This window comes from Pezoporus flaviventris, unplaced genomic scaffold (genome assembly GCF_033815535.1).
Source record: "Pezoporus flaviventris isolate CSIRO_AGI_PZ_B2104156 unplaced genomic scaffold, CSIRO_AGI_Pfla_v1 ptg000554l, whole genome shotgun sequence".
Taxonomy (NCBI): domain Eukaryota; kingdom Metazoa; phylum Chordata; class Aves; order Psittaciformes; family Psittacidae; genus Pezoporus; species Pezoporus flaviventris.
In genome coordinates this window covers 138,269-165,062 of record NW_026893101.1, presented here as the reverse complement: position 1 = coordinate 165,062, position 26,794 = coordinate 138,269, and the positions used below count along the sequence as shown (strand labels likewise).

The 26,794-nt window shown below is 64.6% G+C and overlaps 8 protein-coding genes across 11 annotated transcripts; 6 read left to right on the top strand and 2 right to left on the bottom strand.

The window, feature by feature from the left end:
* The first annotated feature begins 733 nt into the window (after positions 1-733).
* FBXW9 (F-box and WD repeat domain containing 9) lies at positions 734-3,311 on the top strand. Its single transcript, XM_061443891.1, has 10 exons — positions 734-968; positions 1,092-1,231; positions 1,318-1,446; positions 1,787-1,899; positions 1,979-2,070; positions 2,157-2,305; positions 2,436-2,549; positions 2,633-2,722; positions 2,824-2,889; positions 3,059-3,311. The coding sequence occupies exons 1-10, from the start codon at positions 734-736 to the stop codon at positions 3,131-3,133; spliced, it is 1,203 nt and encodes a 400-aa protein (XP_061299875.1). The 3' UTR covers positions 3,134-3,311.
* Positions 3,312-3,459: 148 nt separating this feature from the next.
* On the top strand, positions 3,460-5,444 carry DHPS (deoxyhypusine synthase). 2 transcript variants are annotated; one of them, XM_061443862.1, is made up of 9 exons: positions 3,460-3,685; positions 3,761-3,922; positions 4,050-4,171; positions 4,237-4,333; positions 4,405-4,491; positions 4,665-4,695; positions 4,776-4,879; positions 4,953-5,078; positions 5,155-5,444. In XM_061443862.1, exons 1-9 carry the CDS (start codon positions 3,485-3,487, stop codon positions 5,278-5,280), a joined length of 1,056 nt encoding a protein of 351 aa, XP_061299846.1. In that variant the 5' UTR covers positions 3,460-3,484; the 3' UTR covers positions 5,281-5,444. The 2 variants fall into 2 exon arrangements, with proteins under 2 accessions (XP_061299846.1, XP_061299845.1); XM_061443861.1 differs by having other exon boundaries at positions 3,461-3,685; positions 4,590-4,695.
* WDR83 (WD repeat domain 83) lies at positions 5,298-7,418 on the bottom strand. Its single transcript, XM_061443863.1, has 9 exons — positions 7,283-7,418; positions 6,899-7,019; positions 6,708-6,813; positions 6,526-6,574; positions 6,331-6,457; positions 6,168-6,235; positions 5,957-6,065; positions 5,755-5,869; positions 5,298-5,671 (listed from the first exon to the last, which is right to left on the bottom strand). The coding sequence occupies exons 1-9, from the start codon at positions 7,404-7,406 to the stop codon at positions 5,519-5,521; spliced, it is 972 nt and encodes a 323-aa protein (XP_061299847.1). The 5' UTR covers positions 7,407-7,418; the 3' UTR covers positions 5,298-5,518.
* Positions 7,360-8,215, top strand: WDR83OS (WD repeat domain 83 opposite strand). The gene is made up of 4 exons (XM_061443864.1): positions 7,360-7,499; positions 7,583-7,688; positions 7,937-8,034; positions 8,113-8,215. The coding sequence occupies exons 1-4, from the start codon at positions 7,465-7,467 to the stop codon at positions 8,177-8,179; spliced, it is 306 nt and encodes a 101-aa protein (XP_061299848.1). The 5' UTR covers positions 7,360-7,464; the 3' UTR covers positions 8,180-8,215.
* A 440-nt stretch (positions 8,216-8,655) lies between these two features.
* On the top strand, positions 8,656-14,998 carry MAN2B1 (mannosidase alpha class 2B member 1). The gene is given in 25 exon segments (XM_061443887.1): positions 8,656-8,778; positions 9,109-9,211; positions 9,599-9,772; positions 10,145-10,338; positions 10,425-10,557; positions 10,766-10,908; positions 10,999-11,115; positions 11,198-11,280; positions 11,363-11,483; positions 11,901-11,979; positions 12,049-12,158; positions 12,357-12,464; positions 12,545-12,661; positions 12,733-12,927; positions 13,047-13,144; positions 13,213-13,336; positions 13,411-13,529; positions 13,609-13,710; positions 13,782-13,869; positions 13,951-14,031; positions 14,112-14,174; positions 14,177-14,350; positions 14,423-14,572; positions 14,670-14,772; positions 14,846-14,998. Coding segments are annotated over 25 exon segments (2,994 nt in total). The 5' UTR covers positions 8,656-8,685; the 3' UTR covers positions 14,968-14,998.
* Positions 14,999-15,030: 32 nt separating this feature from the next.
* On the bottom strand, positions 15,031-19,158 carry TRMT1 (tRNA methyltransferase 1). Of its 2 annotated transcripts, XM_061443885.1 has the most exons (17): positions 19,043-19,158; positions 18,584-18,803; positions 18,385-18,440; positions 18,151-18,263; positions 17,876-18,063; positions 17,597-17,712; positions 17,412-17,524; positions 17,177-17,325; positions 17,012-17,095; positions 16,857-16,926; positions 16,595-16,729; positions 16,424-16,509; positions 16,091-16,199; positions 15,906-15,982; positions 15,639-15,758; positions 15,337-15,448; positions 15,031-15,118 (listed from the first exon to the last, which is right to left on the bottom strand). In XM_061443885.1, the coding sequence occupies exons 1-17, from the start codon at positions 19,053-19,055 to the stop codon at positions 15,047-15,049; spliced, it is 1,833 nt and encodes a 610-aa protein (XP_061299869.1). In that variant the 5' UTR covers positions 19,056-19,158; the 3' UTR covers positions 15,031-15,046. The 2 variants fall into 2 exon arrangements, with proteins under 2 accessions (XP_061299869.1, XP_061299867.1); XM_061443883.1 differs by having other exon boundaries at positions 17,876-18,263.
* A 189-nt stretch (positions 19,159-19,347) lies between these two features.
* NACC1 (nucleus accumbens associated 1) lies at positions 19,348-23,595 on the top strand. Of its 2 annotated transcripts, XR_009741588.1 has the most exons (7): positions 19,348-19,513; positions 20,641-21,554; positions 21,943-22,119; positions 22,213-22,318; positions 22,417-22,514; positions 22,778-23,208; positions 23,383-23,595. XR_009741588.1 is itself a non-coding variant. In XM_061443886.1 (6 exons), exons 2-6 carry the CDS (start codon positions 20,660-20,662, stop codon positions 23,035-23,037), a joined length of 1,536 nt encoding a protein of 511 aa, XP_061299870.1. In that variant the 5' UTR covers positions 19,348-19,513; positions 20,641-20,659; the 3' UTR covers positions 23,038-23,316. The 2 variants fall into 2 exon arrangements, 1 of the variants encoding a protein (XP_061299870.1); XM_061443886.1 differs by lacking the exon at positions 23,383-23,595 and having other exon boundaries at positions 22,778-23,316.
* A 1,998-nt stretch (positions 23,596-25,593) lies between these two features.
* Positions 25,594-26,506, top strand: IER2 (immediate early response 2). Its single transcript, XM_061443857.1, has one exon. It carries the CDS (start codon positions 25,714-25,716, stop codon positions 26,437-26,439), a length of 726 nt encoding a protein of 241 aa, XP_061299841.1. The 5' UTR covers positions 25,594-25,713; the 3' UTR covers positions 26,440-26,506.
* Positions 26,507-26,794: the final 288 nt, after the last annotated feature.

Below are 26,794 nucleotides of genomic sequence, written 5' to 3'. Positions count from 1 at the left end.
CGGCCCCGGCCCGGGGGGAGGGGGGGGAAGCGGGAGGCCGGGTGGGGGGGGCCGGGCCGAGCCGCCGCCGTTGTGCTTCGTCGTGAGCGAGTCGGTGCCACGTTTCTTGTGGTTTCTTTCCCCGGTTTTCTTGTTTGTTTTTTTTTTTTCGTTTTTTACCGTTTACAGGGTGGGAATGGGGGGAGGGGGGAGGTGTTGGTGGGTGTCCCGCAGTGACGGGGTGCGGGGGGGGGCCGCGTTCCCCCCTTCTCCTGCTCGGTAAAGAGTCTGTTGTTGACCGTCCCCGTCCCGGTGTCGTTTATTCGGGCGGGGGGGGGGGACGGGGACGGGACGGGGGACGGACACGACGCGGGACACGAGGTTTGATGCCGACGCTCCCGGTGCCCACACGTGGATGTGTCCCGTCGCCGCTCGATGACGCCTACACTAGGGTCTCAAGCTCATTGGGCGAGGCGCTGGTCACTGGGGGGTGGGGGTTTGTCGCGCCGGAAGTGGGGCTTACGGTGGCCGTGGAGACGGGACGCGGCGGGGCTGGGCCCGGTGCCGGAACGAGCCGGGGGGGGGAGGGGGGGGAAGGGACGGGGACTTTGAGGTGGTCCCGGTACCGGGGGCCGCGTTGTGGTGGTGGGTTCCGGTACCGGGAGTTCAAAGAGTACCCGAGTGCGGGGGGGACGGGTCCCGCTATTACCGGCCACCGGAAGGTGCTCAGGCGCCCCCTCGCTCCCCCTCAGCCATGGAGGGGCCGGCAGAGGAGCGCGGGGTCCCGGTGCCGCCGCCGGCAGGCGCGGGGTCGCTGCTGGCGCTGCCGCCAGAGCTGCTGCTGCGGATCTGCGGGTACCTCGGGGCGCGGGAGGTACGGGAGGTGCTGCCCCGCGTGTGCCGCGTGCTGCGGGCCCTGGCCCGGGACGTCGTTACCTGGCGGCTCCGCCTCCAGCGCAGCGCCCGTGGCCGTTTCCCCGTCCTGGAAGGTGAGGTGTGGGTCCAGGAACCACCCTCCTTTACCCCACATCCCTGCTGCTTAGGGCAAAGTGGCTGCGTTGGGTCCCCCCGTCCTCCCCATCAGTTTTGGGGTCCTCTCTGCCTCCCCACAGAAGAGGGGTTCGACTGGTCAGCTGCCTGTGTGGACATGGAGGAGCATCTGCAGCGCTGGGGGGGCAACGGGGCCCCCATGGAGCACTTCTCCCTGGACGAAGGCCACTTTGCTTCTGTTGACACCGTCCTCCTGCTGCAGGTAGGGCCGTGCCAGGCTAAAGTCGTGGCTGTGGAAGTTAAAGGAGGGGGTCCCTACCTCATTTCTGTCTCCTTCCCCTGTCACAGGGGGGGACATTGTGTGTGTCGGGGGCCCGCGACCGCAACGTCAACGTGTGGGACCTGCAGCAGCTCGGCCGGGCCCCCGGCAGCGTGCTGGCAAAGACCCTTGGCACCGAGCGCACTGGGACGCACAAGGTGGGGGCATGGTCATTATTTCCCCCCCCCCCGTCCCCTTCAAGTCCCTGTTGTTGCATTCTGGGGGGGGGTCCTGGAGCAGTTGTCAGCCCAGGCACGGGTTTGAGTCTGCTGATACGTGGAGCAGGAGGGATGAATGGATTCAGAGGGACCAAGGTGGGAACGTCATGAGCTCATCCAGAGCCCTGAGTTGGGGTGATCCCAAGGGAAAACTGGAGGAGAAGCTGCCCCATCCCTGGCAGTGCTCAAGGCCAGGTTGGATGGGGCTTGGAGCAGCCTGCTGTAGTGGAAGGTGTCTCTGCCCTTCTTCCCAATCCACCCCCATTCCATGATTCCCAAGGGCTGGGTCTGGTGCTTGGACTCCCAAGACAACAAAGTGTGCTCAGGCTCCTGGGACAGCACCGTGAAGCTGTGGGACTTGGAGGCTGAGGGGCAGCAGTTTGGGGAGATCAGGTAATGCCCTGGGGGGGGGGAGGGTGTTTTGGGGGTATCGGGGGGGGGGCAACTGCCCCATCCCTTTCCTTGCCTGCAGGGAGAAGGCTGCTGTGCTGTGCTTGTCCTATCGCCCCAACGTCCTCATCACTGGCACCTTCAACAGGACTGTGACCATCTATGACCTGCGAGGTTGGTGCTGCCCAGGACTGGGGGAGGGGGTACATGGGATGAAGGGGCGTTCTCAGCTCAACACCCCCCACCTTGTCCTGCTGTAGCTGGGCAGCCCCCGGTGCACAGCTACAAACCCCACACCAGTGCCGTCCTGGCCCTGGTGGCTGATGAGCAGCTCATCTTGTCGGGCAGCGAGGACCGGACGCTCGTTGTCTATGATCGACGGGCTGCCAGGGTCCTCCAGCGACTGCAGGTGGGTCCAACCCCCCCCTAGAACGGGGGGACAAGGGGAGTCTGTCCCTTAGCACCAGCTCTAATGTTGGCCCTGAGATGTGGGGGGCAGCAGGAGCCCCTCATGCTCTCTGTACCTGCTCATCCCACAGCTGAAGAGCTATCTGGTCTCCATGTCCTACCAGGGAGCAGAGCTCTGGGCTGGGGACAACCGTGGCCAGGTCTATGTCTTTGGGAACAGCACCGGCAGCTTCCAGCCCACACAGGTAGGGCCCCCGAGGAGGGAGGTTGGGGAGCACAGGGGGTACCCTGAGCTCTCACACTGGGGTTCTGTGCCCCTTCCGTGCAGTACTTCGATGTAGGGCACCGGCTGCAGATCACAGGGCTCTGGCACTCGCTGGGCTCCCTCTACACCACCTCCATCGACAGGTCACTGCGGGTAAGAGTCCCCCTGTGCCCATCTCAGAGCGCTGGGTCTGGGGGGCTCTGACCCCATGGTGTGGGGCTGGAGCATGTCAATGGGCTTTTGCTCTGTTGCAGATACACGTCCCTACGGACCCTCCCCGCACCATCTGCTCCTGGACACAAGACGAAGTGCTCAATGGGGTGAGGAGGCTCTCACACACATGTGTAACCCCTGCACATGTGTGTACACGTGTGTGCAAGCATTCTGCTCTCTGCAGTGTCTTCTGAGATTGTCCCGGGACCAGGGGCTCCGTGGGGTGGGGCAGTGCCCCCCAAGCAGTGCCCTGACCTCCTTCTTGTTCCCCCTCAGATCAGCGTGGAGGGTGATGTGGTGGCAGCCGCCTCGGGGGGCCTCTCGGTCGAGGTGTGGAGGCTCCGGACCTGATGCTGCTGCTGCTGTCTCGCCTTAACACTGCACCCAACCAGGGTTCCAGGGACTCCCTGTAGGGCGCAGGGTCCCATCTGAGCCCCCCCGACAAGGAAGAGCCACGGGCAGGTCCCGGGGCCCTCGCTGGGGCTGGCAGCCTGGTGCTTGTTCCTGGGTATTAAACGGATTTTGGAGACACGGTGGTTTTGGGGCGAAATCGGGCTGGTTTGGGGCACCGCAGGGGATGGAGAGGGCGGCGCCACCCTTTTCACTTTTGGGAGTCTTGCCCCTCCTCGGCCACCGTCCCGCCTTCAAGATGGCGGCGCTCAGCGGCGGCGCGGAGCGGTGAAAAGGAGCTGGGGGAGCGCGATGGCGGCGCCGGGGTCTGTCCCCGCCGAGGCGCTTCGGGCCGTGCTGAGGCCGAGCGGGCCGCTGCCGCCCGACGCCCTCCCGGTGCGCGGCTACGACTTCGCGGGCGGCCCGAACCACGCCGCGCTGCTGCGCTCCTTCCTCACCACCGGCTTCCAGGCCACCAGCTTCGCGCAGGCCGCCGCCGAGATCCACCGCATGGTGCGAACCGGGGACCGGGGCGGGGAGAGGGGGGGTCCCGGGTCCGGTCCTGACCCCTCTCCTCCGCCCCCGTAGATCGAGGCGAAGCTGGAGCCGCTGAGCGAGGAGGAGCGGGGCCGCGCCGGGCTGGGCGGGCAGCGGCCGCCCTCGGGCTGCACCATCTTCTTGGGCTTCACGTCCAACCTCATCAGCTCCGGCGTCCGGGAGAGCATCCGGTACCTGGTGCAGCACAACATGGTGCGTGGGGCCCCCCGGGGGGGGTGGTCCAAGGAGAGAGCCTCCGCTCTTTGTGTCCTGTGGCATTCCCAGTGCCCTCTCGGGGTTGTCCCAGGGCATCCACAACGCTGTCTGCCCCCCTGCCCAGGTGGACGTGCTGGTGACCACGGCCGGGGGGGTGGAGGAAGATCTCATCAAGTGCCTGGCGCCCACCTACATCGGGGACTTCAGCCTCAGGGGTCAGGAGCTGCGCCAGAGGGGGATCAACAGGTACATGGGGTCCCCTTTGGGGCATGGGGGTCTCCTCCGGGACTGCTCCTGATCCTGATTCCCAGGATTGGGAACCTCTTGGTGCCCAACGATAACTATTGCAAGTTTGAGGACTGGTTGATGCCCATTTTGGAGAAGATGGTGGATGAGCAGGAAACACAGGTGGGCGACTTGAAGGGGGCACTGAAGGGGACACAGGGAGATGGGGGGGGCTCAGTGTGCTGCTCCCACAGGGCACAAAGTGGACCCCGTCAAGGATGATCGCACGGCTGGGCCAGGAGATCAACAACCCAGAGTCAGTCTGTTACTGGGCACAGAAGGTTGGTGGACACAGTGAGGGGATGACATGAGGGACACAGGATCACCATGGGGGGGTGACACCATCCCCTCTTTGCCTGTGCTCACACTGTGGTTCTAGAACAAGATCCCGGTGCTGAGCCCAGCACTCACCGACGGCTCCCTCGGGGACATGATCTTCTTCCACTCCTACAAGCGCCCGGGGCTGGTGCTGGATATAGTGGAAGGTCAGTGTGTCCCCTTGGGGGACTGGACACTGGGGCCCCCCTGGCCATCGGGGTCCCCCATGACAGCACCCATTCTGCAGACCTGCGCCTCATCAACACCGAGGCCATCTTCGCGAGGAAGACAGGGATGATCATCCTGGGTGGGGGCCTGGTGAAGCACCACATCGCCAATGCCAACCTCATGGTGAGGACACAGGAGGGACCCCCCCAAATCCCCCCTCCCAGGGTTAGGGGTCACCCCTCTTTTTGCCCCACAGAGGAACGGGGCCGATTTCTCCGTCTACGTGAACACAGCACAGGAGTTTGATGGCTCCGACTCGGGAGCGCGGCCAGATGAGGCTGTGTCCTGGGGCAAGATTCGCATGGATGCCACCCCCGTCAAGGTGAGATGGGGTAAGGGAAGGATTTGGGGGTAGCCGGGGGGGTTCCCCAATTCTCACCCTTCTTCCCTGCCCCCAGGTCTATGCTGATGCCTCCCTTGTCTTCCCACTGTTGGTGGCAGAGACATTTGCCCAGAGAGCTGATGCTTTCCCTTTGGATCCAGCAGGACATGGTGCTGGGGCAGAATTGGAGGTTGGGAAGTGAACCCCCACTTTGGGGGGGGGGGGGGTTGAGGACCCCCCATTTGTGAGGGGCTGAGCCCAAACTACCTCTGCAGGGGTTCCAATCCATCCATGTGTGTATGTGTCCCCTTCCAGTGCTTGTATTTATTTGAGCTGCTCCCAATAAAGCACCACAGTTCCTCCGCACAGCAGGTTTATTCCTGGATCTTAGGGGGCACAGAGGGGTCCCCCCCAGGCTGTGACCCCCCCAACTCCCCACATCACATCTCTGTATCCCCCTGCTCTTGGAAGGAGTCCTCCCGCCAGAGCTGGATCTGGCCCTCAGTGGCAGCGAGCAGGCAGGGCAAGGTGGGGTGGAAAGAGAGAGACTGCACCACGCCACGGCCCACCAGCAAGCTGCGAGCGAGTGAGCCCTAAAACCACGGGGGGTGAGAAGATTGGGGGGGGACACCAAAACATGGTTTTGCACCCCCCGTGCCTCCTTTCACCCCCTTACCTCCACAAGGTCCCAGAAGTAGACTTGTCCATCCTCAGAGGCGCAGCCCACGTGGGTGTCCTGCTCACTCAACACGCAGTCCAGCCGGTATGTCGTGCTGTGGTGGCCCTTGTACCTATGGAGGGGACACGGGGAAGTGGGGGGTCCCCCAAAACTCCTACCCCCTGGGCAGGGCACAGGGCGCTGGGGAGGGGGTTCATACTCGCCCAGCAGCTCGCCCGTGTCCTTGTCCAGTAGGCGCAGTGTGGAGTCAAGGCTGGCAGCAAGGGTGCACTGCCCATCCTTGCTGAAGCACACGCTGGTGATGGGGCCTGGGGAGCACATGGGATTTTGGGGGGGGGGGGGTTGCACAGGACCACCCCCCCCCCGGCTCTGTTTTGGGGCCTGAGCACCCTGGTTTGGTGCTCACTCACTCCCGACATAGTCACAGTAGAGCTGCCCTGCACGGAGGTCATAGCGCCGGATGTGGCCATCCACAGAGCTGGGGATAAGGTAAGGGGGGAATTGCTGTTGTGGCGCCCCTCCCGGCTGCACCGAATTGTAGGGGACGGGGGGGGGGGTCCCCATGGGCCTCACCCTGAAAGGATCTCATGGTTGGAGAGCTTCACACTGGAGACGCCATCCTTGGCCTCATCCAGGACCTGGACGGGGTCGGGGCGGCGCGAGCGGCAGTCCCAGCACCGGACGGTGGAGTCAATAGAGCCTGGGGGAAGAAAACGGTACGGGGGGGGTTCTATTGTTGACAGTCCCCCCCAAAACCAACTCCCTTACCTGACACAATGATAGTGGCCTCCTCGTTGAACTGAACACAGTTCACTTTCTGTGAGAGAAGCAGGAGTCAGTCTCCCTCAGGGAACCTTCAAACCCCTCCGGAGCCCCTCAGTTCCCTCCCGCAGCCCCTAGATCCCTCCCAAAGACCCCAGCTCCCCACCGTAGCCCCTCCATAACCTCACCCCTGCGTGTCCCCGGTACTTGCGGAGCACTTGCCCAGTGGCCACGTCCCACAGCGCCACCGTCTTGTCGGCGCCGCAGGAGCAGAGGTGGCTGTTGTCGAAAGAGCTGGCGAGGGACGGACACGGGGGGACCCCATCAGTGGGTCTGGGGGCTCCACCCACGGAGTTGGGGTCCCCCCAATCCCCCTTACCCGGCGGCGTCCAGCACCTCGTAGCCGTGGCCCTGGTAGCAGCGAAGCGCTGTGCCCTTGTGTGGGTTCCAGAGCTTGAGAGTCTTGTCGCTGCCGCAGGTCAGGCAGTAATTCCCGTCCACTGGAATGGGGGGGGCAATGCGGTGACCCCCCCCCCAGCACCACCATCCCAAAAGGCCCGTTCTCACCCCAGCAACTGGGGCTCAGAGTGAGCCCCCCGCAGCGCCTCACACAGCGGGATGAGGACCAGACCCTGCCTCTCCATGGGGTAGGAGCAGGGAATTGCAGTCCCACGTGCCCTCCCCCCCAGGTCCCGTTTCCCCAGGGACGGGACCCGAGCCGCGCTTCCCCCCGGGTTCCGGATCCCTGTTTCCCCCCTCGCACCGTTGAAGCGGACGGCGCGCACCGCTCCCTGCCCGCACTCCAGTGTCCGCACCTGCCGCTGCGGCAGCTCAGGCCGGGTGGGCCGCGGCAGCGGGAACGCCATTGGCGAGGCTGGGACCGGCATCGGAGCTGGAGCCGCGGCAGCTTCTTCCGGTGGCGGCGGAAGTGGGCAGCGGCGCGGAATGGCGGACCCGCGGCGGCCGGCACGGGTGGCCAGGTGGGACCGGGGCACCGGGAGTGTAACGGGGTGACCAGAGGGGGAACGGAGGGGAACGGCACCTCTGACAGCGCCGCCCCCAGGTACAAGCCACCGGCCACCGAGACCAACCCGGCGCTGGAGGACCCCACACCCGACTACATGAACCTGCTGGGGATGGTCTTCAGCATGTGCGGGCTCATGCTTAAGGTGGGGACACCGGCACTAGCACCGGGTGGGGACCGTGCCCAGGGCGCTATGGGGACACAGGGCCCATGCCCAGGGTGCTATGGGGACACAGGAACTGTGCCCAGAGCACTATGGGGACACAGGGCCCATGCCCAGGGTGCTATGGGGACACAGGAACTGTGCCCAGAGCACTATGGGGACACAGGGACCATGCCCAAGGTGCTATGGGGACACAGGGCCCATGCCCATGCCGTACCCCTCACCCACAGCTGAAGTGGTGCGCCTGGATCGCCGTCTACTGCTCCTTCATCAGCTTTGCCAACTCCCGCAGCTCCGAGGACACGAAGCAGATGATGAGCAGCTTCATGTGAGTGGCAGCAGGGCCCAGGGGCCATGTTCCCTGTGGAGCAGGCACCAGAGCCGGTCTCTTTCCTCCCCGCTGCAGGCTCTCCATCTCGGCTGTGGTGATGTCCTACCTGCAGAACCCGCAGCCCATGTCCCCACCATGGTGACGGCCGGGCCGGCGCAATAAAGGGGCTGCTTCGCTTGTGAGGGCTGGACCCTGCTTGGAGCCTCCTGAGGCCTGGGGGCTCATGGGGGGGGGGGGGGTCCGGGAGGCCCTGAGGCGAGCCCTTGGCTCTGGGTGCCCCGCTGAGGGGGGCGGCTTTTCCATGCCCCATTGAAGGAGAAAGCTGCCCTTCACTCTCTCTCCACCAACCACCGCTCATCGAGGGCGGGGTTTCGGGAGCCGCCGCATGTGATTGCTTACTGGGCGTTGGCAGGAGCTGTCGCTAACGCCCGCCCCGGAAGGAGGGGCTCGCGGTGTCAATCAGGGCTCTCGTCTTCCTCAATGACTAGAGTCCGCTACGTCACCGCCCGGGTCGGGGGAGTGTCCGTGCGCAGCAGCGAATCAGAGCGCGGGACTCTCTATCTCCTTGCCGCCCATTGGTTGTCGCTGTTACAGTGGGTGGCGTGGGGGCACGCGAGCCCCCCTCGGGTCATGTGAACGGTTGGCCACATGACCGCGCCCGGGAGCGGTATGGCGGCGCCCGGGGCGGTGGTGGCAGTTCCGCTGCTGCTTGCGGCGGCGGCCCTGGGCTGCGGGTACAAGGTTGGGCACGGCATGAACGGGGGGACCGGGGGCTGGAGAGACTGAAGGGAACTGGGGGAACCGGAAGAGAGAGGGTGGGAGAAACAGTGCGGGGTTGGGAGAGGGAAACTGGGCCTGGGGAATGGGAAAGGAAAGTGCCCGGCATGGGCTGGGTGTGAGAGGCTGGGACGGGGGCCGTAAGGGGGGGTTTGAGGGTGCTGGCGCTGTCACTGGTTCCTCTGCAACGGCTTCCTCCAGAAACACTGGGGGTGACGGGTGGCGGGGGAAGGATCCTACACGGTGTGGGCACAGCCCCCTATGAGTCCCTTGAGATTCCACTTCTGCCCGCAGTCCTGTCCCCTGACGCGCCCCGACCTCCTCAACGTGCACCTTGTGCCCCACACGCATGACGACGTGGGCTGGCTCAAGACGGTGGAGCAGTACTTCTATGGAGGTGGTGTCTCTGTCACCGTGCGGAGGGGCTGGTCCCCAAGGCCACCATGGGGGTGGAAGTGACATCCATGAGGCCACCACCGGGACAATGATGTCCCCAAGGCCACAGTGGGGGTGGAAGTGACGTACCCGAGGCCACCACAGGGACAGTGGTGACATCCCCAGGGCCATCATAGGGGTGAAGTACTGCCAAATGCAGGTGGAGCGATGCTGAGACCCCCTTGTATTCCCCCCTCCCATTATATGCCCTGGCTATTGTGTCCCCCCCCCCTCTGGCCATCACTGTGCCCCTGTCCCTCCCATGCCATAACCACACCCCCTACCCGATGCCACTTGTGTCCCCATGGCTGTTAACATATCCCTGTGCCCCCTTGGTTGTCTCCGTTAGTGCGGAACGATGTGCAGCATGCAGGCGTTCAGTACATCCTGGACTCAGTGGTGGCTCAGCTGGTGGCTGAGCCTGCCCGGCGCTTCATCTACGCTGAGGTGGCTTTTCTGGCTCGCTGGTGGCGGCTGCAGGACGAGGCCACCAGGAACACCATGCGCCAGCTTGTGGAGCAGGGTGCGGGGGGACATGGGGGCACCTCAGGGTGGGGTCCTGTGTCCCTGAGGACCATGGGGGGCACATAGGAAGGGGTTGGGGGGGGTACACAGGGACATGGGGAGGGATTGGGGTGTCATAGAGACACACAGGGACATGGTGGGGATTGGTGTGCCACTCGGGGACACAGGGACATGGAGCAAGATGTGCATGGGGGGGTATGTGCATCAAGGTGGGAGGATGAGAAGCTTAGGGAGGAACCCAGAGGGACTTGGGGTGCTGCTGGCAGGAGGTGCCCCTGTCCCCTTCTCCATGGCCCTTGTCTCGATACCCCAATGTCACCCTGTCTCCTGTACCCCCCCAATCTCCTATATCCCCTATGCCGTCCTGCAGGGCGGCTGGAGCTGGTGGGGGGTGGCTGGAGCATGGCAGACGAGGCGATCACTCACTATAGCGCGGGGCTGGAGCAGCTGGGGCTGGGCCGGGGCTTCCTGCGCAGGGAGCTGGGGCCCTGCGCCCTGCCCCGCCTGGCCTGGCAGATCGACCCCTTTGGCCACTCGCGGCAGAGCGCAGCCACCTTCGCGCAGGTAGGACCCCCCCCCGAGACCTCCTGATCCCCCTGTGGGGTACCCAGCTCTGAGCACCTCTTTTCTACCCGCGCTCCCCCCCGCAGATGGGCTATGATGGGCTGTTCCTGGGCCGCGTGGATCACCAGGACAAGGCGTGGCGGGAGCAACGCCGAGAGCTGGAGCTGCTCTGGAGGACGAGTGGGAGTCTCCAGAGCCCTGCCTCCGACCTCTTCACCGGTGGGATCCCCCCTCCCCCAGGCTGCAGGACCCTCCCCTCTATGTCTGCATCTCAGCTCTCCCATCCCTGTCTCCATCCCAGCTCTCCCATCCCTATGTCCCCATCCCAGCTCTCCTGTCCCTATATCCCCATCCCAGGGCTGCTCCTACCCCTGTACCCACCCCAGCCACCCCATCCCATGCTGACGAAGGGGGGGACCATCCCCAGGCATCCTCCCCAACGTCTACAACCCCCCCACTGGCTTCTGCTGGGACCAGCTCTGCTCCGACCCCCCCATGGTGGATGGGGACAGCGAGGAGAACAACGTGGCCTCCATCGTCTCCACCTTCCTGGACATCGCCACCAAGCAGGTGGGTATCCAAGCACTGGTTACATCTGAGGGGGTATCCCATGGGACTGCGGGGGTTCCTGACCTATCCTTGTGTCCATTCCCCCCCAAGGCCGAGCATTATCGCACCAACCACATCATCATGACAATGGGCTCCGATTTCCACTATGAGAATGCCAACCTCTGGTTCAAGAACATGGACAAGCTCATTGCCCACGTTAATGCTCAGGTGCGGGGGCCCCCTGCCATGTCCCTCCTGTTTGCTGTCGTCCCCCCCCACCCCCATCTCATCCCATCCATGGCTTTTCCAGCAAGCCAATGGCAGCCGTGTCCACGTCCTCTATTCTACCCCATCCTGCTACCTGTGGGAGCTGCACCAGGCCAACCTCTCCTGGTGAGGCTCAGAGGATGAAGGGGGACCCTGGGCTTGGGGTGGGATGGAAGGATACGTGGATACAGCCTGGATTTCCCTTCAGGTCCCTGAAGATGGATGATTTCTTCCCTTACTCGGATGGGCCCCACCAGTTCTGGACAGGTTATTTCACCAGCCGCCCAGCCCTGAAGCGCTATGAGCGCCTCAGCAACAACTTCCTGCAGGTGGGAATGTCCCTGGCCCCATCACAAGCATGGAATGGGGTGGATTGGAAGGGACCTTAAAGCTCATCCAGCTCCTACATCCATGGGCAAGGACACTTTCCACTAGAGGAGGTTGCTCCAAGGCCTGTCCAACCTGGATGGTTCATCCCAACCCTCTCTCTTCAACCCGTCTCAGTGTCCCACCACCCTTAAAGGGAAGAGCTTCCTTATATCCCATCTAACTCTTTCCACTTGGAAGCTGTTCTTCCTCATCCCATCCCTTTTCCAAAGCTGCTCTCTTACAGCCCCTTTATGCACTGGGAGCTGCTCTAAGCCCTCCCTGGAGCCTTCCCATCTCCAGGCTCTCATTCCCAGCTCTCCCACCATGTGCTCCCAAGGGCTGGGCACTCCATCTCAACCCCTCCATCCATCCCACAGATCTGCAGCCAACTGGAGGCACTGGCAGGACCAGCAGCACGGGATGGTCCCTATGGGCCTGGGGACAGCTCTGTGCTCCGTAAGTGCTGGGGTAGGACCCGTGGGACCCCCCCTGCACCCCCTTAATGTCTCCTTTGTCCCCTGGTAGGTGAAGCTGTGGCCGTGGCCCAGCACCACGATGCTGTGACCGGCACTGAGAAGCAGCACGTGGCCAATGACTACGCCAAGCAGTTGGCAATGGGGTGGGAGAGGTGCCAGGTAGGGCCCCACTGCTGAGGTTGGGGTGCAGATGGAGTCTGGGGGAGCACAGATGGGGTTTGGGGTTACATCATCATGTTCATGGAGTGTGGAGGTGGGGGACAGGAGCTAGTGCTTGAGCCCCTGCCCCTGGCTGGTGCTTTGGGGACCCACTGGGTGAGCCATGGGGGTACCCTCATGTGTCCCCCCTTCTGCCAGCTCCTGGTCTCCAATGCCCTGTCCAGCCTCAGTGGCACCAAGGAGACCTTCACTTTCTGCAACAGCCTCAACGTCAGCATCTGCCCCTTGACGGAGGCCTCCAGCCGGGTGAGTGGAGACCCGGGGGGACCTGGGAGGGTTTGGAGGGGACCAGGCAGGGCTCATGGCCCTTGTCCCTGTGTCCCCAGTTCCTTGTCCTCCTCTACAACCCGCTGGGGCGCCGCGTGTCCTGGCCCATCCGCCTGCCAGTCCATGGAGTGTCCTACACGGTCACAGACCCCCGTGGCCAGCCCGTGCCAAGTGAGGTGAGCCCGGACCCCATGTGTCCCCCCACCTTGTCCCCGTGTCCCCAGCTCACCCTGTGCCCTGTTCCCAGATTGTCCCTGTGTCCATTGTCACCCATGGGCTGCGTGGGAATGATGTTGGGGCCATGCAGGAGCTGCTGTTTCAAGCCTCGGCACCCGCTCTGGGCTTCAGTACCTTCACAGTGACACGGTCACCCCATGGGGACCCCCATGTTCCCCCCATCCAGCCACCAGTGCTGCCACAGCCGTGGGACATCCACAACGAGGCATGGGCCCGGCCTGGGGTTTGGTGGAGCCCCATTTCCCTTGTCCCAGTTAAACCAGTGCTGCAGTAACTGGGGGAGCTGGGGCAGACACTGAAGCTGCTGCCATCCCAACCCTGCAGTATCTCCGGGTGCTGTTTGACCCCCTCACTGGGCACCTGAAGGAGATCCAGAACCTGGCCAAGAACATCTCGCTGCCCGTCTTCCAGAGCTTCTACTGGTGAGCACTGGTGGAGTCCCTCTCATGGGACCTTCCTCCACCACCTCTCACCATCCCTCTCCTCCCAGGTACAATGCCAGTGTTGGCAATGACGAGAGTTCCCAGGTTTCCGGAGCCTACATCTTCCGTCCCAACAGCTCCGAGCCCATCCCCATCTCTGGCTCTAAGCGGATCTCCACATCCCTCGTGAAGGTGGATGGCCCCAGGGGTGCCCTCAGCTCTGGGGTGCCCCTGAGGGTGCTGACCCCCCACTGTGGCCCTTGCAGAACACGCTCGTGCAGGAGCTTCACCAGAACTTCTCCTCGTGGTGCTCCCAAGTGGTGCGGCTCCACATGGGGCAGCCCTACGTGGAACTGGAGTGGACTGTGGGACCCATCCCCGTGGAGTGAGTGAGGAACCTGGGGGGGCTCCTGAGGAGGTGGGACCCCCCCCAAACCCCGCTGCTCCCCCCCTACCTCTCCCAGGGATGGTTGGGGCAAGGAGATCATCAGCCGCTTCCAGACGCCCCTGCAGACACAAGCCCGGTTCTACACTGACTCCAATGGGCGGCAGATCCTGGAGCGCAGGTTGGAGCCAGCTCATTGTGATCCCCCCGTGTCCCCCCTGATCAAATAACCAAGCTGTGCCTCACGCCCAGGCGTGACCATCGTCCCACATGGAACCTGAGCCAGACAGAGCCTGTGGCAGGGAATTACTACCCTGTCACCAGCCGCATCTTCATCAAGGTACCAGCGTTGGGGTGGCAGCAGGGGCTGAGCCCGGGGCAGAGGTTATCACACATGTGGCTCTTCCCTCCCTCCCCATAGGACAAGAAGGTCCAGCTGACAGTGCTCACAGATCGCTCCCAGGGTGGCAGCAGCATCTCCGATGGCTCCTTGGAGCTGATGGTGATGGACCAGGGTGCGGTGTGGGACGTGTCCTTGGGGGTACCGGGGGTGCCATAACCCCCCCCTCCATCCCCATCCAGGTCCATCGGCGGCTCCTGTACGATGACAACCGCGGGGTGGGGGGAGCCGCTGCTGGAGCAGGGACACGGACCACCGGGGTCTGGTGGTCCGCGGTCGCCACCTCCTGCTGCTGGACACGGTGCAAGCAGCGGCTGATGGGCACCGCCTGCGGGCGCAGGAGCTCTTCATGGCCCCATACCCGGTGCTGGCGCCCGGGGGAGGCCCATCCTACTGGCCAAAGCAGCGAGGCCTGTGGGAGGTGAGGGCAGGGGGGCAGGGGGGGGTACACAGGGAGGATGCACATTCACATCCCTCACTGTCCCCATCGCAGTTCTCAGCGCTGCGCCGGGAGCTGCCTCCCAGCATCCACCTCCTGACATTGGCCCCTGGGGACGCCGGGACCCTCCTGCTGCGGCTGGAGCATCAATTTGAGAGCGGGGAGAGCAGGAACAGCTCCCACCCGGTCACCATCGACCTGCTGGTGAGCCACGACCCTCCCCGCCCTTCCCCAAGGCTTCCAGAGGTGACCCTACTCCTGCTCCTGGCGTGATTCCCAACATCCTTTCCCGCTTTCCCAGGACCTGTTCTCAGCATTCACCATCACCTCAGTGCAGGAGATGAGCCTAGGGGGGGACCAGCCCCTCGATGCCATCTCCCGCCTGGTCTGGACCCCGGCCACAGGTACTGCAGGAGGTCTAAGGGGGGCATGGGGGGGGGCTGCAGCTTCCCCTCACCCCTTCCCACTTCCCCATAGGTCCAGCCCAGTCCCACACAGTGGCCAAACTGGACCCACGGCGGGTGACACTGCAGCCTATGGACATCAGAACATTCCTGGTGCACTATGAGGGGCCTGGGGCAACTCCAGGGGGGCACTGAGCATCCCAGAGTGGGGTGGGTGTCTCTGTCCTGTGTCCCCCCACAAGTGCATTAAAAACCACACCATTTCCTCAGGCGTTTAATGGGGGCACGAGGCAGTGCCGGGTCTGGGGGGTGCAAGAGGGGGCTCCCCCTCCTGCAAGCAGCAGCCCTGATGGAGGGAAGGAGGGTGAGGGGTGGCAGTGCCCCCCTTGGCTTCCCCCCTTCTTCTCAGACCCCCTTTATTCTGCCCTCTCTGTTCCCAGACCCTCCCTTGTCCCCTGTCCTTACTTGTTCTCTGTCCCGCCTTGAACCCCTCTTCTTCCCAGACCCCCTTTATTCTGCCCCCACTTTGTTCTCAGACCCCAACTTGCCCCCTGCCCCCCACACCTCCTTGTGCCGTTTGCAGGGGGAGGGTTTCAGGTCGGCTCCTTGCAGTCGCTGCCGCCGTTTGTTCTGGAGCTGCTTCCTCTTCTCCTGCAAGGATGGGGAGATGCTGCCCCTGGGGGGGAGCATGAGCCAGGGAGCTGCAGAACCCCCCCAAGGCAGAGCACTGGACCCTTCCCTCCTCCCCGCTTCCTTTAGGGCATCTTTATTCTCCCCCCTGATGGGGGCAGGGGGGGAACATTTTGGCCTTGGCTTGGTTCAGAAGAAGCCCAACCCTCATATGAGACCCCCAAGAAGCTCCTTACCCGGCCTTGGCCCTGGCTTTAGGTCCCCAGAAGGCTTCCGGGTTTTCTGGGAATCGCTTCAAGCCCCTTCTCCTGGAGCTGGGATTGGCGTCGGCGCGGATAGCAAAGGAAGCCTGGAGCCTGGGTGGGGAAGAGGGGCTCAGGGCTGGGCTGGGGGTGCTCAGGAACAGTTTTGGGGTGCTTGGGGCTGGTTTTGGGGTCTCAGGGCCAGCTCTGGGGCTCCCTGGGCCTGTTTTGAGATGTTCCTCCCCTCCCCATGGTCCCTACGTGGGCTCCACAGCAAGGATCCGGGCTGCGGGACTGGTGTCTGTGAGTCGCTCGCGTTTAACCGGGTGCAGCCGCACCTGAGGAAGAGGAGGATGATGATGGGGGGGGGGGGGGGGGGCGGACCTCCAACCCTGCCCCATATTGGGGTGTCCTGGGGGGGGGTCCCCAAGGTGCCCCCCCCTCACCCAGCAGCGCAGGATGTCCCAGAGCACAGCCGGGGGTGCATCCGTCTTCACTGCGGTCCTGCAGGCATGAGACAGGGACACGCGGTACCCGGCGTGCAGCAGTGCTGAGCTGGGGGGTGCACACGGGGTGGGGGGAGTCACAGATGGGGTTTGGGATAGGGGAGTGAATTTGGAGGGGGAGGATGGGGCTTGGGGGTCAGGGATGGGAATGGGGGTGCAGGATTGGATTTGGGGCACAGGATGAGATTTGGGGTGTAGGGATGGGGTTGGAGGGACAAGATAGGGTTTGGGGTGCAGGGATGGGCTAGGGAGGTGTTTTTGTGGTGCCCCCACCTGAACTGCAGCAGTGATGGGGTGTTGCAGTGGATGGTGCTGCTGAGCCCCTCCAGGGTGTAGTACAGGGGCACATCGCTGAGTTCCTGCCCATGGGGAGCAGCCGAGTCAGCCCCAGCGCTGGGAGGGGGGACAGGACTTGGAACCCCCAAATCCCCTCCCGCCAAGTACCTCGGCAATGCCGCTGAGCACCCCCTGCATCCGCTCCTGCGTCTGGAAGCGGTGGGGGCTCCGCTCCAGCGCCGCCAGCACCCGCTGCACGAAGGGCACATCGTGGAGCGGCTCAGCCCATATGGGACCACCCAGCTGGGGGGGGACAGGGGTACACGAGGGATCAGTGATGGGGTATGGGGGAGCACCACAGGGACAGTGAGGGGCCACGGGGGGACACATGCACCCACACTGAGGGGCTGGGGGGGACACATGCGCCCACCTGGTGCCTCTGTTGGCAGAACTCACATGTGGGCCCCACGGGCGGTCCTGTGGCTGCCCCATACTTGAAGCTGGAAGGGAAGAGCTGAGGTGTGAGGGGTCCCCCTTATCCCAGGCTCCCCCCTCATCCCAGGCACACACTGCCCCCCCCCATACCTGTTGCCATGGGCTGTAGCTTTGCCCATGCGCTGGAGGTGGTGGGTGCCACAGCCGACGCAGTGGTACACCAGAGCCTGCTTGCTGCAGGGGACAAAGCAAGGGGAAGGGGGGTCACAGGGTGCATCCCCCTCACTGTGGTCCCCGCTGCGTCTACCCCCTCACCTCGCCGAGGCTTTCACCTTCGCCTGCCCTGTAAAGACCCGCACGAAGACGCGGATGTAGAAGTCAGCACTGACGGCGAGCAGCGGCACAATGAAGCGCTGGTAGCAGTTGGCTCTACTGTCCAGGCTGTGCAGGATGATGCGCAGGGCCTGGCCATGGCGGGGACACGGAGGACATGGGGACAGCCCTGACCTCCCCCCATTGTCCCCACACTCAACAGGGAGCCCCCACTCACCATCTCGTGGCAGAACTTGCCCTTGAGGGACACGGCGCCGTACTTGCTGTAGGAGGTCTCAGCGTTGTTCCCTGCCAGCACCCCCATGTCCGTGCAAGTCACACACAGTAGCCCTGCGCAAGAGGGGGAAAGGGTTCAGGGGTGCTGCCAGGAGCACCCTAATGGGGGGGGGGGGGGCAACTCACCTCCTTCGCTCACAGCTTGCACAGCAGCGTCGAGGAAGTGTGCGGGGCTGCCGTAGGGATCCAGGTCGATCACGTCGAAGGGCTCCCTGTCAGCTTTGCACTGGTACATCAGCATCCTGGGGGGGGAGGGAAAGGAGTGTCCTGGAATCTGCACTGGCCCCCCCTTTTGTCAAACCTCACTATGGGACACAATGGCCCCTTTGAGGATGCTCCAATACGGGGGGGGGGGGGGGGAGAAACCCGGTGGGGTGGTTCCTGAGGGTGCTTGGGGGGGGTTACCTGGCATCAGCCATACTGGGGGTCACCAGGGTCCCCACCCCATTGAAGGCCACGTTGCGCTCAATGAGCTCCATGGCCCGCGCTGAGCAGTCGTTGGCCACCACAGCCCGAAGCCCCGGCACCTCCTTGGCGAAGCGGATGGAGCGGAGCCCCGAGGCCGCCAGCGCCTCCAGCACCCGCAGCCCCCCCTGCAGACACACAGCACTGCCCATGGGGTGCCATGGGGGGGACACCCCAATACAGGGAAAAGGGGAATCCCCCCCTGTGCCCAGCACCTCACACATTTCTCCTGCCTTTGCCACCTGCAGGAGGTCGGCACTGGCACCATCACCCTCCTCCAGTGGTTGGGGGCTTCCTGCATCCGTGTTCTCTTCCCCAGGTACAACAACTGGAAAAGGAGGGATTGAGGTGACGGATTCTCTTCCCCCACACCGGGAAAAGGGGGGGCCTGGGGATGGGGAGCCCAAGGTGGTACCTACCCAAGCGGCACCTATCGCAGTGGTACCTACCCTGGATCCCCTTTGGCTGCAGGAGGAGCCGAGCGAATTCCGTTAGCACAGCGCAGCTGAAGGGGAAGTGATGTCAGGAGGGGGGAGGGGGCAGAGTAGGGATCACCCCAAGACCCCCATGGGGTACCCCCAAGACATCCCAAGACCCCCCCCCCCGACCCTCCTGAGATACCCCAGAGCTTCCCCTGGCCCCGCTCACGTCAGGTCCCTGTTGAAGCCCTGCACTGGGTTGTAGAAGACCTCGTTGGCGCTGGGGAAGAGGATGGTGGCTTGGCCCTCAGAGATCAGCGTCTCGCCTGCCCGGGGGGAGCCCTCAGGGGCCGGAGGGGACCCGGAGCCGTTGGGGGAGGCCCCGTCCATGGCAAACCGGCGACGGAGGGGGCCCGGGATGCCTCGTTGAAGGGTCCTGAAGGCGGCTGCTGCTGGTGGGGGGAGTTAACGCAGGACGGGAGGGGACACGGACATGGAGCCCCCAAAGGGGCCACAGAATGGGACCGAGGGGTGACTCCCTCGGCAACCACGTGGCGCGGGACAAGGCCTCGGGTACTGGAACCCGAGCCCCCCAGGCCACGCCCCCTTCAGACCACGCCCCTTCAAGGCCCGCCCCCCCCCCTCCCACCACCACCCCCCTCGTTGCTCCCCCTCTCCCGGTTCTCACCAGCCCCGCGCATTCTCGGCGCCGTAGCCCCCCTTCACATGGGCGCTGCCATGTTGCGGCGGTCACGTGACCGTAGGCGGACGGCACCGCGGAAGGGTCATAAGACCTTGGCCTCCCCTGGGAGGTGGTGAGGAACCTAGAAGGAAGACCCCGGCATGTTTCTGCGGGAATTCGGCCCGGGAGGCCCCGGTTGATCCCGCGGAGGGGGTCGGGGTAAGCAGCTCTGCCTATTCCCGCTGCCAGCCGTGTTCCTAGTGGAGAAGGGTGGGAGAGGGGAGGAAGGGGCGTGGGTATTCGGCGCTCGGCTGGTCGTGCCTGCGCACGCGCGGGAGCCGCGCCGGGCGGTGCGGCGCTCGGCTGATCGCGCCTGCCGCACAATGAATGGCCGCTGAGCGCGGCGGGGACCCGGACGGGCACCGGGAGCGGCACCGGGAGCGGCCGGAGCCGAGGCTGAGCCCCCCCCGCCCTCCGGTAAGGCGGGAACCTCCCCTCCCCTGGCCGCGCATCCGCCGCTCCTCCGCTCCCGTTCCCCGGAACCTGTGGCTCCCCACCCCCTTCCCCGCAACCGGTCGCCATCCCCCCCCCCCCCCCCCCCCAGGCCTCGGGGTACCTTCTGCCTCCAGCCCCATCTTTTGGTGCTTCCCCGTTCCCCCTCCAATAACCCCCGTTGTGGGTGCCCCCCCCCTCCCCCAAGGCTGGGGGTCTTCTCTGTCTCCAATGTAGGGAGCGGGGTGTGTCCCTCCCCGTTCTGCCCGGGTTTGGGGTCTCCCGGTGCCCCCCCCCAAGTGTGGGGCCCGTTCACGTGTGAGGATCCCATCACGCCCCTGCCTAAAGGGCGGTTGTGCCCGTGCCACCCCCCCCAGACACCTCCAAGTGCTGGCGACCCCCTTGGCCTGAGCACCCCCATGTCCTCAGGCTTAGAGAGCCCTGAGAGTCCCCATGGCCAAGGTGGGTTCGCCTCACCCAGCTCCTGGGGTGCCCCCACCCCTTAACCCCCTGTTTTGGGTGATCTCCAGCACCCCTCCCCCTCCGGGTTGTTCCTGGGGTCCTGGGGGAGGATCCGGGCTTACCTCCCATGGGCTGACTCGTGCCTGGTCTGTGTCTTGTCCCTTCTCTGTCCCCATCCCCTTGTGCCCTGCCCCCCTCATGTGTCTGCCCTTCTCCATGTGTCCATTTGTCTGTCCCCTACTCTGCTTCCTGGGTCCCTGTTCCCACATGTCCCCCATCTCTGGCCCTCTTCCCTCTGTGTCTGTGTTCCTGTGTGTCTCCCATGTGTCCCTGTCCCTATGTGTCCCCCATATCTGCTTTGCTTCTTATGTACCTATGTCCCTACATGTCCCCTGTCTGTCTCCCTCCCTTCTGTACTCGTGTCTCCCGTGTCTGCCCCGTGTCCCTGTCCCTGTGTGCCCCCACATCTGCCTTGCTCTTTATGTATTCGTGTCCCTGCATGTCCTCTGTGTCTGCCCTCATTCTCTCGGTCCCTGTGTCTATGTCCCTACATATCTTTGTCCCTCTGTGTCCCCCATGTCTGCCTCGCTCCTTATGCATCCGTGTCCCTACACATCCCCTTGTGCCTGCCCATGACCCCGTCCCCGCAGGCTCCCGTTGGCTCCCGCCATGGCTCAGACACTGCAGATGGAGATCCCCAATTTTGGGAACAGCATCCTGGAATGCCTGAATGAGCAGCGGCTGCAGGGGCTGTACTGTGACGTGTCAGTGGTGGTGAAGGGCCATGCATTCAAGGCTCACCGTGCTGTGCTGGCCGCCAGCAGCTCCTACTTTCGGGACCTTTTCAATAGCAGCAAGAGTGCGGTGGTGGAGCTGCCGGCCGCCGTGCAGCCCCAGTCCTTCCAGCAGATCCTCAGCTTCTGCTACACGGGCCGGCTTAGCATGAACATGGGGGACCAGTTCCTCTTGATGTACACTGCCGGCTTCCTGCAGATCCAGGAGATCATGGAGAAGGGGACTGAGTTCTTCCTCAAGGTCAGCTCGCCCAGCTGCGACTCGCAGGGGCTGCACGGCGAGGAGGCTCCTTCCTCTGAGCCCCAGAGCCCCGTGGCTCAGACCTCGGGCTGGCCCTCGGGCACTGCTGCGTTGCCACTGGTGTCGCGGGTGAAGACGGAGCAGGGGGAGCCCGACGGGGTGCAGTGCACCTTTGTGGTCAAGCGCCTTTGGGATGGCGGCTCAAAGGATGGCACCGCCGGCGGCAACGGCAGCCGGAAGATGGCCAAGTTCTCCGCGCCAGAGCTGGGGCGGCAGCCGCAACCTGCAACCCCCACAGCAGGACCGGCACCGGCCCTGGTGGCACCGGCCCCGGTGGCTCCTGGGCCAAGCGCTGCTGATCAGACCAGCCCCGGGGGCACATCCAGCGCCTACACGAGCGACAGCCCTGGCTCCTTCCACAACGAGGAGGATGAGGAGGAGGACGGGGGGGAAGAAGGCTCGGACGAGCAGTACCGCCAGATCTGCAACATGTACACCATGTACAGCATGATGAATGTGGGGCTGGCAGGTGAGGCTCCGCCCACCAGGGGGCGACGCCCATTGGCTGCGGCCTGGCGAGTCTCCGCCCATATGGTGGGAGAAAGGGGGCGTGGCCTGGCCTGGTGAGGCTGCATCCGTTGGGACTGTAAGAGGTCGTGGTCACGTTAGCCCCTCTATTGTGGGTGTGGTCTAGTAGGGCTCCGCCCACAAGGCACACCCAGCCAATGGGGCGTGGTTTCGGGGGCAAGTGGGTGGGGTTACCCCCAGGGTCACGACCCTGTGGGCATGTCTTGTCGCTAAGGGTGACGAGAGGGGCACACGAGGTGTCACGACTGCTTCCACAGAGGGTGTGGGAGGGGGGTGGGTGCCTCTGGGTTTTGGACCCCACTGACCCTATCCTTGTATCCCTCCCGCAGCCGCAGAGAAGGTGGAGGCGCTGCCAGACCAGGGCACATCTGAGCCGCGCACCCGTGTGCGCGTGCGGCAGGACTTGGCCTCGCTGCCGGCCGAGCTCATCAACCAGATCGGGAACCGCTGTCACCCCAAACTCTACGACGAGGGGGACCCTGCCGAGAAGCTGGAACTGGTCACAGGTACACCCAGAGGGCCCCATGGGGAGTGGAGAGTACAGGGGTCCCTACTGGGGGCCTGGCCCTGCTCACCCCATGTGTGTGTGTCCCCTAAAGGCACCAACGTGTACATTACACGGGCACAGTTGATGAACTGCCACGTCAGCGCGGGGACACGGCACAAAGTCCTTCTGCGGCGGCTCCTGGCGTCGTTCTTTGACCGGTAAGTTGGGTCCCAGCACACAGTTTTGGGGTCTCTATGGGGTTTGAGGGGGGTGGGTGCTCAGGTTCTGACCCTGGTTTTCATCCCTTCCTTACCAGTAACACCTTGGCCAACAGCTGTGGCACCGGCATCCGCTCGTCCACCAATGATCCCCGGCGGAAGCCGCTGGACAGCCGGGTCCTGCATGCTGTCAAGTGTGAGTGGGGGGACAGGGGATACCCCAAGAGACCAGGACTAGGCGGAGCCCCAGAGAGAGATGATCAGAGGACTCAAACAATGAAGAGGGGGAGCTCAGGGTTGGGGAACCTACAGGAACGGGGTGGGGATCAGAGGGTGGAGGAGACCCTAGGGAGAGGGGACACAAGGGTAATAGGCAACTGGGGACCCTAGGCCTGGGGGGATCCCACAGATGGACCCCAGGAGCTGCCAGTCACCCCCGTTGTGTGTGTTCCCCCCCAGTTTACTGCCAGAACTTTGCGCCCAACTTCAAGGAGAGTGAGATGAACGCCATTGCCGCTGACATGTGCACCAACGCGCGGCGCGTGGTGCGCAAGAGCTGGATCCCCAAGCTCAAGCTCCTGAGCGCCGAAGGTGATTCCTACACATCCTTCATCAACGAGGCCGGGAAGCTGGAGCCTGACATCATGGGCCCCGAGCCTGGCTTCGATGCTGGTGCCCATGAGGGTGAAGCGGGAGCCCCCAGCGAGGGGCTGCAGTGACCCCCTTCCAACCCTCTGGGGACACCCCACTGCAGTGGGGAGCCCCCTCCTGCCAGGTGGGGACCCCAGCATAAGGTAGGGATCTCCCTGCCAGGTACAGACCCTGTCACTAGGTAGGGAACCCTCTACTGGGTTGGGACCCCATAACCAGGTAGGGGACCCCATCAGTAGGTAAGGAACCCCCCCCTCCAGCTAGGAGCCCTGTCCTAGCTAGGGCACCCCCCACCAGGTAGGGCCCCCATAAGCAGGTCAGGACCCCATCAATAGATAGGGGAGCCCCCTCTGTAGGTGGGGACCCTTGGCCAGGTAGAGGCCCCCCCTGCCAAGTAAGGACCCCATCACCAGGTAGAGGACCCTCCCCTCCAGATAGGGTCCCCCTTGTAGTACTGCCCTGTGGTTATGTGGGAACCCCCACCCAGTGGGCACCCGCACTGGGGATGACCCCTTTCATGGTGGAGGTATCCATGTGGTTGCAGGGCCCCCTCCTCCCAGGGGGTGTGTGTCATCCCCCCTAGGGGCAGGGACCCCCCATCCCACCCCATGGTGCTGCTGAGGGGTGTGATCGTCCCGTCTCCTTCCCCCCCCCCCCCCCCCGGAGGGCTTGGGGCTTTTCGGGGGCGGGGTGGCAGCAGCTAAGGCCATTGCCTTCCCCCGCCCAGCAGTTTTGGGGGGTTTGGGAGGGCTGGGGCTTTTATCCTGCTCAGGCATCAGATTTAAGGTCCCATGTCCCTCTCCAGGTGCCCCATGTAGCCTCTGGGGTCCCTCCCCTGTCTACCCCCCCCAGGGCTGACATTTCTCCATATGTCCCTTCCATGGGGCCACCGTCTCTGCAGGCAACCGCATGTGTCCCCCCATGTCCCCTCCCCCAGTTGGGGACCAGTATCTCTCTGGGCATCCCCCATCCCCCCCCCCCCGCAATGTCCTCCCAGCATGTGTCCCCCATGTCCCTGTGTGTGTCCCCCCCTCCATGGGGCCAGAGTCTCCAGGTGACCACGTGTGTCCCCCACTTGTATGTCTGTCCCCTGGGGGAGGGCATCTCTGGGTGTCTGTGTTTTGTGTCCCCCCTTCCCTTGTCCCCAGCTCCTCCCACCCTGTCAGAAAGGGGGGTGTCCCCTGTCATCCTGCCCCAGCTGGACAGGGCAGGGCTGAGCCTGTGTGTGGGGACCCCCCAGTGGGGATGGGATCCCCACAACCTGCCCTGAGGAGCAGTTCCCCCTTCATTACTCTGTACTGGGGGGGTGACACCCCCATGTAACCCCTGGGGGGGGTGATTTTGGGGAGGGGTACAGGTTGGAATCCCACCTCTGTTAAGGGGGGACACACAGGAGACCCCCCACCCCCCTGCAAGGCTTTGCACCGGCTCTGAATGGGGAAACTGAGGCACAGTTTGGTAGCCCCCCCCCCTTGTGTAGATGTGGGGCTGAGGGGTAACCCAGGCATCCTGTGGGCCCCTACCCAACCCCAGCGCCCCCCCAACAGGTCTCCTGACGTTCGGTCAAGTGCCTTACCCGCTGCCTGGCCCCCCTGGGCCCTGCTCACAGCTCCATTACCGCACCGCTCTGTGCCAAACCCCCCCAGCACCGGGGCGGGGAGGGGGGGGGACATACACAGGGACACCCTCCTCGGCCCTCCTCCGCCTTCCCCTCCCCCAATGCCTGGGTTGTTCCTCCCACACACACCCCTCCCTTGCTGCGCCTCAGTTCTCCCCTTTCCATTGTGTGATGAGTTGCACCGGGTCGCAGCCCTGCAGGGGTGCCCCCCCTCCCTTTAACTAGGGGGGGTCCCTTCCTCACTGGAGGGGTCCCCTTTTCACTAATGTGAGGGGTCAGGCTTATCTTTCCTCCCCTCTTCTTTCCGTTTTCCAACCCAGAAGCTGTACAGAAACGGGGAGCATGGACCCCCCCCAGCCCGGGCTTGTGCTTCCCCCCTCCCCACCGACAACCCCCACCCCCCCGGTGGGGGGTCACCAGTGTCTGTCCTGTGTTATGAAGTGCCAAGAGGCCCCTTTACCCGCCGCCCCCCCCCCCCCCCCCCCCCCGGAGTCGCTGGAGAATTGCACATGAACTGCTGTAGGAGAGCGGCGAGGGGCCGCGGCGTGTTAATAGTGACAATAAAACACGAGAGGTTTGATAACACCCCCGGCACGTGCGCTGGTGGGGGGCAAGGGGGGGCGGTGCTGCAGGGGCGCGGCTACGCCCCCTTGCCACATTTGGTCAGGCGGAAGCAGACAGTACCAGGGCTCACACGTCCCCCCTGTCTTCCGTGAAGCTCCTCCCCTTTGCTGTCATCCCCTTATATAGTCATGGAAACTGCGCGCCGTGACGTCACGGGGAGGGGGGGTTCCCGTGTAACACCCGCTCTTACACACAGCCCACTCCACGCCCCCGGCCCCCCGGGCTGGCCCGGTAACCATGGGGCGGGATACAGGGACTCCCCCATGTGGGTACAGGGCCCCCCTCCATGGGGTCACACGGACCCCCCTCCGTGGGTCACAGGGACCCCCCCACTGGCACCGCGCCGTGTCGTTCCCACCCACCCACCCCCCCCCGGGGTATTTCCGCCGCTCCGGGGCTGGATGCGGAGCCGGGGCGGGCCCGGTGCTGGGGCGGGGGCAAGCGGCGTTACAAGAGCCCCGCGGCGAGGGCGGCCCCGGCGCACTCCGGTCCCGGCGGCGCCATGGAGGAGGCGCAGCGGCTGCTGACCGTGTCCGTGTGGAAGCTCTACCGGTGCCGGCTGCAGCGCGGCGGCCTCCGCCTCCACCAGAGCCTCCAGCTCTCGCTGCTCGTCCGCGCTGCCCGGCACCGTTACCTGGCCGCCCGCGCAGCCGCCGAACAGGGATCCACCGCGGGGAACCACCTGGGGATGGCTCCCGGGGACCCGCACCGAGAAGACCCCCCGAGAAGACCGAGCCCGGCCCCCCGCAGCCCCCGAGACCGGGAGGACCCAGAGAGCCCGGACCCCCGGAGCACCCTGGACCGGGAGGATCCAGCGAGCCCGGACCCCCGGAGCAACCGGGACCGGGAGGACCCAGCGAGCCTGGACCCCAGCAGCACCCAGGACCTCTCCCAGGACCAGCACCGGGACCAGCCCCAGGCCTCCCCGAGCCGGTACCGCTCTCAGACGAGCTCTCCGAGGCCGCCACCGCCTCCCCGGGACCCTTCGAGCGCTCCCTGCTCCTCGCCGCCGCCTGAGCCCGGTTCCCCCGGAGCTCCTCCAGTCGCACGGGTCGGGCGCAAACGGCAGAGCAGCGGCTCAACCGGTGCCGGGCCGGTCCTGGCGCCGAGTAAACGGTCGCGGCTGGAGGCTGAGAAGCCTCCGCTCGCTCCGGGGCCGCCCGGTCGGTGCTCGGGACCGCCCGCCGCTGCTTTTGCCTTCCTGGTCCGGGCCGTCGGGGCGTGCTGAGCCCCCGCTGCGGACCCTCGGACTCTCGTGGCTCCCGGTGGGCTTCCCCTCTCGGTAACGCCTCCTCTTCCCATGGCCGTGCCGTGCTGGAGGGGATTCCAGGCTGGTCCTGATTCCCATCCCTCACATCCCCCCCCCCCCCCCCCCGAATTGTGTTTAGTTACTATTTTGTTAATTAAATAAAGTGGTTTCTGTGCAGCCGCCGCCTGGGAGGGTTCCCTGTGATACCCCACATGGGGGGGCAAAGGAGTGTCGGGGGGGGCAGGATACGGGGAGAATCCCCACTCCCCCTTTCCCTGTTCCGGGAAGTTCCACGTGCTGCCCATGTGGGGGAGGGGAGCGCGCCCGGATGTGC